This window comes from Rhinolophus ferrumequinum, chromosome 15 (genome assembly GCF_004115265.2).
Source record: "Rhinolophus ferrumequinum isolate MPI-CBG mRhiFer1 chromosome 15, mRhiFer1_v1.p, whole genome shotgun sequence".
NCBI classification, from domain to species: Eukaryota; Metazoa; Chordata; class Mammalia; order Chiroptera; family Rhinolophidae; genus Rhinolophus; species Rhinolophus ferrumequinum.
In genome coordinates this window covers 22,890,846-22,906,306 of record NC_046298.1, presented here as the reverse complement: position 1 = coordinate 22,906,306, position 15,461 = coordinate 22,890,846, and the positions used below count along the sequence as shown (strand labels likewise).

Here is a 15,461-nt window from a genome sequence, read left to right as displayed (position 1 = left end):
CAAATTACAAGAGGTCAGAATTCCCTGTTTTTCAGATGCCTAGACTCTGCTGTTATCTGTGGGGAGGAAATCTGCTTTAGATACTGAAATGTAGCCTGTATTTATCCAGACCTGCTATGGAGCCTGTGCCTCTGGGTTAAGGCTAGAGCAGGGAGGGGACGAGAGGAGCGGGGCCAGCCCACTACGGGCCCAGCTCCGGAGGGGCACCTGGTGTCTTCGGCCCTCGCAGCGCGGCTACTGCTGCTCCGGGAGGCTGCGGGGGTCCGCCTGGCATCGAGGTGCCTTGGACTTGGCTTAGGGCTGAGGCTGGGGGCTTGGGAAGCCGGTCAGGATTCCAAGTCACTTCTCTGCGAGGATGCCACCGAGAGCGAGGAGGGGCAAGATAAAGATTCGATTTCCTTCACAAGGGCCTTTTGTGCTCCCAGGAGCCTCCTTTCTCGGGATTGGAGGAGGAGACAACTGTTTTGGTCCATTAGCGAGATGAGAGGTGACTCTGTCAGCGCCCTTTGACATCATCGTCCAAACAGTGCGCCTACTGCAGCCCCAGGGCCCACCTGTGTCCCTCCTCCGAGGCGTGGCACCTTGGTCCCTTGTGGGTGGGGTGGCGGTGGAGGGTAGCCGGAGCGCGGGGCCAACCGGCTCCTTCCTTCCTCCCCTCCCGCCCCTCCCGCCCCTCCCGCCCTGGCTCCCGCCGCCGGCTCCGGGACCGCAGCCACGTCTGAAAGCGCTTCATTGTGTGCGCTCCGCTCCAGGCGGACAGCGCCTAGCAGCGCGCGAGCAGCGGCGGCCGCACAGGTAGCGCAGGGCGCGGGGCGTGGGGCTGGCACCAGTGGGGATCCCGGGGCAGGAGGAATCTGGTCCTTCTTATAGTCCCAGCCAGGCTCCCGACCCCAACATCCCATTCTGTGTGTGTGTGTGTGTGTGTGTGTGTGTGTGTGTGTGTGTGTGTGTGTGTTTCCAGGACCCATCAGCTCCAAGACGAGCAGTTGTTTCAATCTAGTTGTGGAGGGCGCAGCTCCCAGTGGCTCATGTGGGGATGGAACCCACGACCTTGTTAAGAGCACCGCGCTCTAACGGAGCTAACCGGCCGCCCCCCCAACACCCCATTCTTCACCAGCTTCTCTTCCTGGGGACTCCTGCCGTGTTTCCAGGTTCCCTGCGCCTTGAGTCCTGAGGTGCCTGCAATATCTTGGTATCCACAGAGCTCCGTCCCTGGTATCACCGCGTGCCCCGTAATAGCCTTGGGATCCTACGGAACAAAGTCTCCCTACTGACTCCCAGGGAAGAGACCGCACACTGTGGAGGGGAACTTGGAAGAAACGACAGGAAGCAGCCTTCGCGGAGCCTCGGGAGAGACGTGTCTGCCACCTCGGCGCCCCAGGACAGACAAGGACGGCGAGCTTTGGGGTACGTTGGTTCGTCCCTTCTCTGTGCCGATGCCCCAACCCTGGGCAGGGGCTCATTTGGGATGGGGACGGGGGCGGTGCTGATCTTGCAGCCGGGGGCCGAGTTAGTAGGGAGGGTCTGAGGGTGGCGGTCCTATCAGAACGTGAAAAGGGCATTGCTGCCCCAGCGCTAGTCTGCAAGTGTCTTGGTGGGGCTCCCACTGCGCGTGGGATCACTACTTAGAGGTGGGAATGGATCCCTTATGTCTTGAAACTTGAGTTTCAGAGGTTGTATCTTTAATGAAGAAAGCTTTCCAAGGGCTTTTTCTAGGGAACTCTTGTGGAAGAGTAGTTTGGTGAGTGAATTTGGAACCAGATCCAGCTGATTTGAGTGGCGGCCCCTACTTCTGGCTGTTGGATCTTGGGTAACAATAGAGACCTGTCTTAGCCTCAGCATAGGTGCCCAGGAACTGTTAACTCTCTTCTCTTCTGTCTTGTGCTGGAGGCATGAAGATGGGAACACTGAGGCCTAAAGAGCAGAAGGATTTGGCTGCCCTAAAACCATGAGTGAGTGAGCTAAGTGCCTGAGCTAATAAGAATAGTGGGCTGTGTGCGCAGTGAGCACTGACGAGGCTAAGGTGTAGGTTGTTCCATTTACTCCTCTCCAACCTGTATAGTAGCTGCTGCTATGGCTTCTTCACAAGGTATCAGCTGAAGCACAGAGAGGTTAGGAGAGACTTGCTCAAAGTCACACAGCTCGCTGGTTGTAGAGTCAGTATTTGAACCCAGTCTGACTTCGGAAGCCAGGCTTTTGGCCGCTACTCACTGTCTTCTGTTTTGTATTTCCATGTTCTGCCCCTACCTTGCTTGCCACATTCTGTTGCTAGGGTGCTAGAGTCATCTGAACCTGGTGAGGCTATTGTCCCTGAGTTCTCCTTGTGAAATCCAAGGATCCCCTTGGATTCATAGAATATAGTTCCCAGGATTTTAAACATTCCTGACGAAGTACTTAGAAGTGTACTATGTGCCAGGCACTGTTCTAAGCACTTTATAAATGTTAACTCATTTGATTGTCAAATCAAGCCCAGGCCTTGGATTATATTATTTTCCCCATGTTATAGATTACGGGGGAAAGGCACAGAGAAATTAAGTAACTTGCCTTAGATCACATGACTGAGGAGAGTTCCCACTGTTAGCCACTGTGCTACCCCTACTCCCTCTAATGAGACAGACAGGATCCTGCTTGTAGTCTAGTAAGGGAAAATAGGTACAGAAATGCATGAACAAGAGAATTCTTGTTAATAGCATTAGCAATGATGTCTTAGTATCACCTAATACCTGGTTCACATGAAGGTCAGACAATTAAATTCGTGAAGTCATCCTAGAAAAAGTGCTACATGCCTCATTGCTGAATATCACTGTGGTCACCTTTGAAGCACTCCCCTTGGGAAACTACGCACTGATGCCAGCGCTTAGTCCACCCTTCAAAGCAATTTGGGAACTTTTTTTCTGGAATGGCCATCAGAGCTGTCATCGTATTACCCTTGATGTCCTGAATGTCATCAAAATGTCTTCCTTTCAATATTTCTTTTATCTTTGGGTAAAGAAAGAAGTCATTGGGGGCCATATCAGGTGAGTAGGGAGGGTGTTCCAATACAGATATTTGTTTACTGGCTAAAAACTCCCTCATAAACAGTGCCATGTGAGCTGGTACATTTTCGTGATGCAAGAGCCATGAATTGTTGGCGAAAAGGTCATCTAACTTTTCCACACAGTTTTTTCAAATAGTAAACTCCCAAATAGTAAACTTGGTTAACTGTTTGTCCAGTTGGTACAAATTCATAATGAATAATCCCTCTGATATCAAAAAAAGCTTAGCACCATTGGTGCAAAAAGTTCACAGACTTAATTGTCAGACCTCATATTAAAATTCCCATGATCACCCCAAAGATATCTTCTTTCAGTTGATTTGTTCAGATCAGAATCCAAACAAGGTCCACAAGTTCTATTTGGCAACTTGCTATGTGTTTTGAGTTGTGTTCTTCGAAAACAGTCGCTTTTTCCTTTTTATGTCATTGACTTGTAAGAATGATATACTTTTTAAAAATCAATCAAAATAAAAGGTTACAAAAATAATCCAGAGAACATTCCAGATTATCCCTCTAATAAAAGGGCTCAGTCCACACCTGGGGGAACATGTTAAATGTGCACTCCCTACCCCCATGCCATGTGTGTAACTTCAGAGAAGACATGGGAGCCCCCAGACTTTAGAGCCCTCCAGCTGTGAGGTCCTATGATTTAGACTAAATTAGGTGCTATGCAAAGTTCACTTGGAGTATCCCCAAAGCTCAGAGCCAGGGAAAGGGGTTTATGTGTTACCTGCTCATCTCCTCTGAAGTGCCCCCAAGCTGACTCTGAGCCAGGGAGACTTGAGGCTCTTTTCCCAGACATTTGATTTCATTGCCCAATAGATTCTTGCAGGCAAATGGCTGTGCAACTCCAGCCTCCCTGCCACTGGCTAATGCCACAGTTGTTCATAGGGCCAGCAAAGAGACGGCAGATATGGCTAGGGCTTGGAGCCAGGCACGTGTTCTGCCACAGCCTCGCCCAGCTAACAGGGCTGAGGGTGGGCATGGGAGCCTTGATACCTATTACTGCATAGCAGGTAATTCTCCATCCTTCTCTGGCCAACTAGGTACCATGTCAGCTGGGAGATGGATTTGTAGGCAGCTCTCTCCCTGCAATGAAAGCTGGAGCAGGCAACTCCACCCATGCCTCCTTTAACCAACTAAAAAGAACTGATTTTATGATTACCAAAATAATAAAAGTCTATTGTAGACTATCTGGAAAATGCAACAACGCACTAACAAGAAAAAAATTACCTGTAATCTGGCCATAGAAAAATAATCACTAATATTCAGCATGCATCCTTCCAGATTTCTTTCTATACGTACGAGTATTTGTTTACTTTTTTAATAACAGCTTTTTTGAACTATAATTCACATACCTTAAAAAGTTCACCGTTTTAAATAGTACGTTCACTGGTCTTTTTAGTATATTCAGTGTTATGCATTCATCACCTCATGGTACATGTTGTAACATGTATCAGTATTTCATTCCTTTTTATTGCCAGATAATATTCAATTATATGGATATACCACATTCTGTTTATCCATTCATTAATTGATGAACATTTAAGATGTTTCCATTTTTTAGCCATTATGAATAATGCTGCTATGAAAGTTCACAAACAAGTTTTTGTGTGTGCGTATGTTTTTAGTGGGTATATGTTTTGGAATGGAGGTGCTACATCACTTGGTAATTCTGTTTAAACCTTTGAGGAACTGTCTAATTCCCACAGCAACTGTACCATTTCCTATTCCCGTCAGCAGTGTCTGAAGGTTCCAATTTTTCCTCACTCACTAACACTCGTTATTATCTTTTTTATTATAGCCATTCTAGTAGATGGGAAATGGGATCTCACTGTAATTTTGATTTGCATTTCTCCGACTAAAAACATCAAGCATCTTCTCATGTGCTTAGAGGCTATTTGTATATGTTCTTTGGAGAAATTTCTACTCAAATCTTTTGCCCATTTTTAAATCAGGTTGTCTTTTATTGTTGCATTGTAACTGCATTTTATGTATTGTGGGTATAAGTCCTTTGCTGTATATATGCAAATATGCAAATATTTTCTCCCGTGTATGGGTGTCCTTTCATTTTCTTGATGATGTCCTTTGATATTCATGCATTTTTAACAGAATTGGTATTATATACAATTAACATAATTGGTATGTGTATATATGTGCTTATGTTTTGTATTTTTCCACTTGGTGCCATGTAGTTCAAAGCTCTAAAGTTAGACTACTGGGTTCAAATTCTGACTCAGCTGCTGTGTGGGTCTTTAGGCAAGTTACTTACTCTTTCTAAGCTTCAGTTTCCTCGTCTGTAAAATAAGGATGAACATCAGGTCTACTTCATAGGGTTGTTGTGAGGATTAAATCAGAAGATAGTTGATGGCCCTTGTTCCCATCCCACCATAAACACTCATCTTCCTCCTCTCTCTTTCCTTTCCTCCCTCCTTAATGTATTTTCTTTTTCTCTCATTTTTCCTTTTCTCTGTCCCTCCTCTCCCTTTTCTCCTTTTCCTTCCCCTCCCTTTCAGCCTTCTCCCTAATGGATGCCCTGGGTTCCATTAGAGCTGTTTTGCCCCCAGGATGGCCCTTGATGCCTCAAGCCCACTGATCCCTCATCTGGAATCCATTTTCTCTGGCCTTTGGGATTCCTGAACAGGGATGGCCTCCAGCTGACGCCAAACTCAGAGAAATCTGAGCCAGGGATTTGTACCTATTATTACATTTCACTCCCTTAGATTCTTTGCCAGGGCTGGGAGAAGCTGGTGACAGGAGGAGCTGCTGAGTTAAGGGAAGGCAGAGCTGGGCTACAAAGAGTGCTGCCCAGAGAGCTGGATTCCTGGGCTCCAGCTTGGCCTTGCCATGGCAAACCATCCCAGGCCCTTATCTCGGTTTTCCCATCTACAAATTAGGTAGAACAATAGCTCCTTCCTATATCTCTCAGGCTAAGAAATAATCAGGGATATTTGCAAGATACTGTAGCTTTAAGATGCTCAGCAGAAAGAAATGTGGGATAAGTGGGGAATTACTCCCTTCGGATTTGGACAACAGAGTACCTGATTTCGATCAGCAAATACCTGGGGTGCCAAAAAAATGTATACACATTTTAAGAGATGTTATCTATGCTCAAGCAGTAGTTCACCATAATCAGAAGTATCTGGACGCTTATGGTAACTACTTTGAGCACCTCTTGTAACTGCAGAAGTCAAACGTGACTTATTCATCTTTTGTTATTGGTATACGAGGTCTGACAATTAAGTTTGGAACTTATTGCAATGATATTGCCAACCTTTGATTGATATCAGAGGGGTTATTCATTATGAATTTGTACCAACTGGACAAACAGTTAACCAAGTTTACTATTTGGAAGTGCCGAAAAGGCTGTTTGGGAAAGTTAGACGACCTGAACTTTTCGCCAACAATTCATGGCTCTTGCATCACGACAATGCACCAGCTCACATGGCACTGTCTGTGAGGGAGTTTTTAGCCAGGAAACAAATATCTGTATTGGAACACCCTCCCTACTCACCTGATCTGGCCCCCAATGACTTCTTTCTTTACCCGAAGATAAAGGAAATATTGAAAGGAAGATATTTTGATGACATTCAGGGCATCAAGGGTAATATGAAGACAACTCTGATGGCCATTCCAGAAAAAGAGTTCCCAAATTGCTTTGCAGGGCGGACCAGGTGCTGGCATCGGTGCATAACTTCCCAAGGGGAGTACTTCGAAGGTGACCATAGTGTTATTCAGCAACGAGGTATGTAGCACTTTTTCTAGGATGAGTTGGTGAACTTAATTGTCCAACCTCATACATACAGAAAAGAGCAAAAATCATTAAAGTGTAGCTTGATGACTTTTCACAAATTGAGCAAACATGTAATTAGCACCCTCATCAAGAAACAGAGCATGACCAGCCCCCCAGAACTCTGTCCATGCTTCTTTATAGTGCTACTCTCACACTGCCCCATGCCACGAAGGGGCTCCACTCAGAACTCTTGATTGTAAGTGACAGAAATTCAACTCATGCTGGCTTCAGCACAAGTGGAGCATTTTCCCCAACTGAGAAACCCGTGAGTGAATCTTGCACAGCTGGGTCCAAATGCTGTCAGCTTGCTCATGGACTCTCAGTCTTTCTTTCTCTGCTCAGTTGTGTTCTGTATTGGCTTTATACCCAGGCAGTTTCCCTTTTCCCTTCAGATCAACAAAAATCCTGGGATCGGACTTGGGGCTGATGTCCGTCCGTTCCTTAAGCCAGTCACTGTAGTGAATGGATAGTGTGTGGAATATATAGATAAACCAGGCTTGAGACATGCGACCCCCTAAGATCTAGGGGGCGGTTGGTCAGCCCCATCCAAACCACATGCACTCTGTGTGGGTGAAGGGTGGTTCCTCAAAGAGAACTCTGGAGGCTATTGTCAGAAAAAAGGGGAACGAGTATTGAGTGAACACAAATAACCTTGTCCAGCACCTGTGCAGGGCCAAGCCCCACACTGGATGCCTGAGGATGGGGCTCACTTGGAAAACACCACAGTCCCATTCCTCAAGTTGTTCACAGACAAGAAGGGGAGGCAGTGTCATGCAGGGCGGAGTGCTGTGTGCCTTGAAGGAGGCACGGACGAGGTATCTTCAGAGGAAGCTGAGGTGACTCCTGATGGGAATCAGGGCTGGGCCCTCACAATAGAGGAGTAAGGAAGCACGGAGCCTGCTGGAGGAGCAGTAATGATTCCAATCATCTGAAGCATAGGATGCTGTTTGGGAATCATGGGAAGTGAGGTGGGAAAGCAGAAGGTGGCTGAGTAGGAGAATGACATGATAAAATGTGCGAAGTAGGCAGCTCTGGGGGCTCGGCAGTATAAATAAGCAGGAGGCCAGGTGGGGGATTTTGCCAGAATCCAGGCAGTATGCATACCAGGACTAGCATGACCCTCACGTGGCACTGGATGTCTGGGCCACTCACTCGGACCACTATCTGGTCCCTTGACCATCTCATGGACGTGTCTTTAATGTTCCCAACTAGATTGTCAGCGCCACCATGATAAGGACCCTGGACATTGAACCTCCTGGATTGAGCCTCTCACTTTCTTATGTTTTATTTCTTTCAACCCTTCTATTACAATTCTAATCTCTAAGGCGATTTAACTCTGAGGAAAACAAAGGGTTATACAAGAAAGGAAATGTACTCTTAGTACATTATGTACTTCATCTGTGAGCTGTTTTATGGAGTCATAAATTTTGAATATTGGCTTAACCAAAACTTATCTTGGAAAAACAAATTAGTAGACACAATATAGTCATGGAGATATGAAATACAGTATGGGGAATATAATCAAGAATGTTGTAAAGATAATGTAAGGTGCCAGATGGACACGGGACTTACCAAGGGGATCATTTCATACACTGTGCAGATGCCAGAACAATGCGCTGTACAACTGAAGCTGAAGTAGAATAATATTGTAGGTCAACTATTTTATATATATATGGTGACAGGAGGAGGAGTATAGCATAAGAAAGATAGTCAAGAGGATTGTAACAGTTATATAAAATGTCAGAGTGGTAGTAGCTTGGGGAGGCGTGTTATCACTTTGTGAGGGGTGTAAATGTCTACCTATTATGTTGCTTTGTACATCTGAAACTAATAAAAAAAAGATATTAAAAAAAAACTTAGGAGGCTAGGGGGAGAACAAAATTGTGTGTGTGTGTGTGTGTGTGTAGAGAAGCTAAATCCTTATCTTTCATTATAAGTCACTATAAAATGCCATAAATTGTAATAGTCATAATTTATGCTTTTTAAAAAAGACATAGGAAGGTAGTAAGCAGAAGAAACAGCTAACAAATTTGAAGGCCTCAAAAAAAAATTTGAGTGCAGTTGGGTTGTGTTTGAATTATGAAGTCTCTTCAGATACAATAAACCACGACTTTTTGGCTGCTCAGCAAAAAAAAAAAAAAAAAAAATTGAAAGCTTCTTGTAAGTAGGATTCTAGAGTAAGAACAACTTATAACTATTTGACTTTTTAATCTATGTACATTGAAAAGTATTTTAATATAGCTATTTTAAAGTAGGTAATATGTTCATATGGGTCAAAATTCAGAAGTTACAAAAAAGGATTTATTGTGAAATGTCTTTTCTCAGCTCTTCCATTCCCCTCTCAGGGGAAACTAATATGGTCACTGTCTTGGATAAACTTCCAGGGGTACCTTATGCTTATTCAAGCAAGGTGGATTATTTTCACAAAAATAAAATTTCAAAAGACCTTCTGACAAAACAGTTTCAGTGACTTGAGAAAGACCACTTTGGATGGTGGTCCTGGGTATCGGGAGAAGTGGGAACTTTCTATTTATTCTATGGCATCTTGACTCCCACTCTCCTCCCCTGAGCATATGGTTATTTTCATCATCATTATCTTCACCATCAAAGACTCGGTAGAAGTTGGAGATAGGGTTGCCTCCCAGGAGGACCTGGGGAAGGTGTAGGGGACAGAGAATGTCACTTCCTTTTGACTGAGTGGCCCTTTGTTGTGGGGCTGTGTCTGCCAGATGATGGAACACCTTTCCTAATTTTCACAAACAAAACATGAGCCTACAATGCCCTCATCTGTACATTTATTATTTGGAGCCACTTCTATGTGTTACTTTTTCTAAAAAAATGAACATATATTAAATATTTACTGCCCCCCCCCCAAAGACTTTACAAATGAAAGAATTCATGGGCGGGGAGATTGGCTTCAGTGGGCTAAGGCTTAAGAATGGGACCCACCCCAGAGCCCCCCACTGGGAGTCTGGCACTTGGATTTAAAACTCTGCCTTGCGCCTTAGTGAGTATTCATGTCTCTAAGGCCCATTGGCTCAGTTAAAACAGACAGGGATAATTTCTGCCTCCTAGGGACTTGGAGGGGATAAAATTCAATTGTGAAGATAAAGTACATATCACGGTGCCTGCCTGACGTGGTCTTTCTGACTTTGAACCCTGGAGCAGTTGGTGGCTGTGCTGAACGTAAAGATCCTTATGGGGACGTGGACTTCTCAAGACACCCTGCGGTGGGATAGGATGTTTTCACTCCCCTTCCTAGTTCTTGAGTTCCAATAACAGGATCAGATAGCAGTTCCTGTATTGTGTGAGTCACTTAAGAAGACCTCTGGCTTCCCTGGATTGTAGGTATCAAACACCTTGGCCTGTGGTGAAGATCCTTCTCCCCAGGGGAGGGCTGAGCTGGCCAGATCAGCTGTATTTGAGCCAAAGCATCAAGGTCCTGCACTCTGCAGGGATCTCCCAGGGACCAGAGATGACAAAAACCTGTGATCAGAAAGTGCCAGGAACTTAGCAATGGAATTTTGGGGTTGGTGAGGGGAGAGTCCCAGCTTCCTGCTGTCTCTCCAACTCTTGGGTCCTTCACCTAAGAAACTGAGATCATAATGCCCACCTCAGGGGTCGTTGAGTTAAATCATAATGTAGATATAAAGCATCTAACACTTGAAGTGACTTAGGGCAGCACACGTGGCTTCTGAGTTCCCTTCCTCTCCTGCTCCCTGTTCTCAGGGGAAGCACACCCTTGAGGAGAGGAGATAACAAATGCAGACAGATAGGTGGCTACCCTCCTTATCCTCCAGGTTTTCCAGAAGTGGCTGTGGGATCCAGGAGGCAGTTCCGGAGTCATCAGGTGACAGCTGTTGGGCAGCCTCCACCCGCTCCAGCAGCTTCCTGATAAAGAAAGGAAGGAGCAGAGATGGGATCTGCTCACAATCGAGACCCTGGCTTCTCTTAGTGGAGACGTGGATGGGGCGGGGGTCATTAGGGAGCCATGATATGAGAAGCAAGAAGGAAACTTCCAGGCCCCTTCCTCCAAAGCGCCTTATCCTTGAGATCAATGCAGGAGCAACAGGTGCAAAGAGGAGACAACTTGGGGACCTTGAGGTGTGGGAGGCTCAGGGTTCCTTTCTGCAGCACAAACATGACATTCTTAAGATCCACTAAAGGACTCAGGGGTGGTTGCGGGCTAGAGGTGGGCCTGGGAAATGCTCGTATTCCAAGCATAGGTGACCTCTCATCTGGGTGGAGACCTCCTGTGGGTTTTCCTCTCCAGACACAGCTCAACACTGCAACAGTAACATGGGCACATGTGTGGCACCTTACCAAGCCCTTTCCTCCCATGTGTTTGTAGCAGCATTCCTCACAACAACCCTGAGAGGTTAAACATTATCATCCCCTTTTTACAAGGGAGGAAATTGAGCCTTAGAGAAGCCAAGTCATTTGCTCCAGGTATCCTAGCTCCTAAGTGGCATTGGAGGGACTCAAAGCCAGCCCTCTCTCCTGCACCCAGCAGGAGAGACTGTCAGTTCATACTTATTTGGGAAAACGTATGTGCCAAGCTCACTTTCTGTCAGTCTGGGAAGGCAGAGCTTTCCAAGTGTACCAGGCTATCTCCCCCTGTGGTCTCTAATCCAGCCTCCCTCCTGCTTTCTCAGGCCATGAGGCCCCTCTGAGCGTCTCCCATGGATTTGTGATCGAGGCGGGCAGCGTTCCCGGCAGCCCTGGACAAGGGTGAGTAACCTCAGCAGGGAAAGGGTAAGCAGTGGCCAGGGGCCTCATGCTGCTCTCACCGCCCCACTGTTCTCGCTCCATCCTACCTCTCCCTTGAACTAATTTCTTCTGCAAATTCACAAGGCTCCAGAAGGAAACCCACCCTCTGGAGTCCATGCATTCTGCAGCACTTCACTCCCTGTGGGTGATGGCAACAGTTGGTTCTTTGTCTATTTTACTTATTTGCTTTTAGTAACAAACGCTGTATCTGCTTGTTTAAAAGCATTCAAACAATGCACACTGTGTAGAAAGTAGAGGATATTAGTCATGGCAGTTATACCTCCCCCTCCCCACCATGCTCATTCCAATACTCTAGTACTATATTAACCCCCCTTTACAGATGGGTAAGCTAAGTCACAGAGATTGGTCCAAGATCGCAGGCCAAGAGACAGCATACAACCTGAGGGAGCCAAATCACCCATCAAGCTATTTAGCTAAACAACCCAAAAGTGTTTCCCTAAAGGGAATTCTTAAGCGAAAGGTGGGAGTTCTGTTTCAAAAAATATTATTTCCTTCTCCAGATAGGGAGGGAGGGAGAGAGGAAGCTTATTTCCCATAGTATTCTGCCCCTGGGCTTTTGCTCTGCATAGACTAGATCATGGCTTACGTCTTAACGTTACATTCCTGGGGCTGCTGCCTGCAATCACCGGGCAGGAGTTGGGGTATAGGATGGGCGAGCGGGCCACGGTCCCTAAGGGCTGCGCTCTCCTCCCGCAGGCGCCCCCAGCTGGCGGCATGTGGCTGCCGCGCATCTCCAGCACGACGGTGACCGTGCTGCTGCTGGCGCAGACGGGCCTCCTGCTCTTCCTGATCTCCAGGCCCAGGCCTACGTCCCCAGTGGCTGGCGAGGAACGGGTGCATGTGCTGGTGCTGTCCTCCTGGCGCTCGGGTTCTTCCTTCGTGGGCCAACTCTTCAGCCAGCACCCCGATGTCTTTTACCTGATGGAGCCCGCATGGCACGTGTGGACCACCCTGTCGCAGGGCAGCGCGTCTGCGCTGCACATGGCTGTGCGTGACCTGGTGCGCTCGGTCTTCCTGTGCGACATGGACGTGTTTGACGCCTACCTGCCCTGGCGTCGCAACCTGTCCGACCTCTTCCAGTGGGTAGTGAGCCGTGCGCTGTGCTCGCCGCCGGCCTGCAGCGCCTTCCAGCGTGGCGCCATCAGCAGCGAAGCGGTTTGCAAGCCACTGTGCGCGCGGAGGCCCTTCAGCCTGGCGCAGGAAGCCTGCCGCTCCTACAGCCACGTGGTGCTCAAGGAGGTGCGCTTCTTCAACCTGGAGGTGCTCTACCCGCTGCTCACCGACCCGGCGCTCAACCTGCGCGTCGTGCACCTGGTGCGCGACCCGCGGGCGGTGCTGCGCTCGCGTGAGCAAACGGCCAAGTCGCTGGCGCGCGACAACGGCATCGTGTTGGGCACCAACGGCACGTGGGTGGAGGCTGACCCGGGCCTGCGTGTGGTGCGCGAGGTGTGCCGCAGCCACGTGCGCATCGCCGAGGCCGCTACCCGCAAGCCACCGCCCTTTCTGCACGGCCGCTACCGCCTGGTGCGCTTCGAGGACCTGGCTCGCGCGCCCCTGCCTGAGATCCGCGCGCTCTATGCCTTCGCAGGCCTGAGCCTCACGCCGCAGCTCGAGGCCTGGATCCACAACATCACGCATGGGTCGGGGCCCGGTGCGCGTCACGAGGCCTTCAAGACCACGTCCAGGGACGCGCTCAACGTCTCCCAGGCCTGGCGTCACACACTGCCCTTTGCCAAGATCCGCCGCGTGCAGGACCTTTGTGCAGGCGCGCTGCAGCTGCTGGGCTACCGGCCTGTGTTCTCCGAGGACGAGCAGCGTGACCTCGCCCTGGACCTGGTGCTGCCGCGCGGGCCGAGCAGCTTCAGCTGGGCATCATCCACCTCCGTGCACCCCAGGCCCTAGCAGAGGTCCCCAGTTATGGCTGTTGCCAGGGCTGGGACACAATGGTGGGGAGGGAGCCTGGGCACAGGCCACTGCTGGAGAGGCCGGGAGTTTGCGAGTCCTCACCTGCAGTAGACAAGGACTGCGTCCCCAGACTCCTTGTTTTTTCCCCACTTCTTGACTTTCCTTCGAGTCCTCTTTTCGAGCTGGGTTCCCACCAGGCACACACTTCGTGGAAAGCAAAGCCCGTGCCCCCACTTCCTCTGGGCACAGGGAATAGTTCAGACTACTTGACTCCTACTCAAGCTCTTTCTTTCCTCTTATCTCTTTCCTCCCTTGGGATGCCTTATCCAGCAGCTAAGAAGGGTGTCTCCTCCCTGCCTGGAAGTGTAGGGGCGCTGTGGTGAGCTGACCCATGAACTCTGCACATGTCTCCACACACACACCTCAGACTCCATTGCCACCACGTGCCTGGCACCACACTGTATCAAAGACGTTGACATTTATATTCACCTGTATGTTCAAAAAATCAGATAAGGTGGCTCTCATCATGTGGTCCCTCCTTAGCCTCTCTCGGTCCCTTCTCCCAGCAGCCCATACACCTCCAGCCCCTGCCCATAAAGTGAACCTTTGATTTGTCCTGACGGGAAAGATCCTACCTACAGAAATAAACATAATAATTAACCTGTGTGGTACAGATTAGAGTTTGCAGCCTACAAAGTTTGACAAGCAAAACCAATAAACAAACAAAAGTGAAAGGACTTGTCCAAGTTCACACAATAAGGAGGATGAAGGGAGGAGGGAGGCTTTGCTCTGGGGCTGCAATCTAGAGGACAGGATGAATCAGGCTTGCAGAGACCTGTCTCTTGGACGAAGAAGTGTCAGATTTTTCCATCTTATTTGCCCTAGGGAAGAGCAAGCAGCCATGACTGGGGCCACAGCAGCAGGATACAGGAAGTGGTGAGCTCTAGGCTTAACTGGCAGAATCTAGAGAGCCTCCTGGGTAAGCCTGGAGGGAGGCAGTGAGGAGAAAAGGTAGAGAAGGAGAAGGCTGGGGAGGCCTGGGGCAGCAAGCCAGGCAGAGCGTGTGGCAGAGCAAGAGATTGGCAGCAGGATGAGTGCTTGGAGGGCAGGTTGCAGGGTGAATGTAACTAGATCAGGCTTGCTATGAGTTTGGGAGAAAAAAGGCTCTGGGGCGGTTCTGTCTTCCCTTGGTCTTTCCGGGCCAGGCCCTGGCGGAGAGCAGAGTAAGATTCCTAACTGCAAGCTACAATACTGAGCTCTGGAAGCAAAGTCTTATTAAAAGGATGCTGGATATGTAGAGAGGGCTTAGTACTGAGCTCAGAAAGTGAGAGCCAGCAAGTGCTCAGTAAATAATTAAAAGGAAAAAAAAAAAAAACTCTCAAAACCTCTAGGAAGGTCAAGACAGCAGGTTTGAAACCACACAAATAGAATACCCCAAATCTCACTGGGGCACAGAGTTGGTCTGGGGACTGACAGTTGCCACCAGAACTGTGCTCGTTCTCTCTGGACATGGGAGCAACCCTCACTGTTGCCATCAGTCACCAGAAGGGATTCTGGAGGGTGCTAGCTTCTGATTCTCAGCCTGGATATGGCCTTTGATTGGTGGGACCTGGATAGTAGACCCACATCTTCACTGCAAAGCAAGCAGGGCAAGGGGGCTGTGGTATTTTTTGCTTTTCTTGCAGGGAACAGGTATATTGACCTTGAAGTAGAAGCATCAAGACTCCTCATTTGAGGATCTGTCAAGCTGTAGGAGCTTCAGGCTCCATAAAACCTATGCCCCCTGCTCACAGTATCATGGAGAAGGCATTTAAAACCCCAGATTTATTAATGGGAACTCTGTGTGATAGGCGAGGGTCATATAGTTTAACGTACAGGCTGGGACTCAAACTCATATCTTCGACTTCAATAACACACTCCTAACAGGTAAACCAAACC

At 48.4% G+C, this 15,461-nt stretch overlaps 1 protein-coding gene across 4 annotated transcripts; it reads left to right on the top strand.

Annotated features, from left to right (window-relative positions):
- Positions 1–438: 438 nt before the first annotated feature.
- Positions 439–14,201, top strand: LOC117034544 (carbohydrate sulfotransferase 6). Of its 4 annotated transcripts, none has more exons than XM_033127587.1 (4): positions 439–795; positions 1,282–1,407; positions 11,483–11,558; positions 12,315–14,201. In XM_033127587.1, the coding sequence occupies exon 4, from the start codon at positions 12,333–12,335 to the stop codon at positions 13,518–13,520; it is 1,188 nt and encodes a 395-aa protein (XP_032983478.1). In that variant the 5' UTR covers positions 439–795; positions 1,282–1,407; positions 11,483–11,558; positions 12,315–12,332; the 3' UTR covers positions 13,521–14,201. The 4 variants fall into 4 exon arrangements, with proteins under 4 accessions (XP_032983478.1, XP_032983476.1, XP_032983477.1 ...); XM_033127585.1 differs by having other exon boundaries at positions 1,203–1,407; XM_033127586.1 differs by having other exon boundaries at positions 1,118–1,407.
- The last annotated feature ends 1,260 nt before the right edge of the window (positions 14,202–15,461 follow it).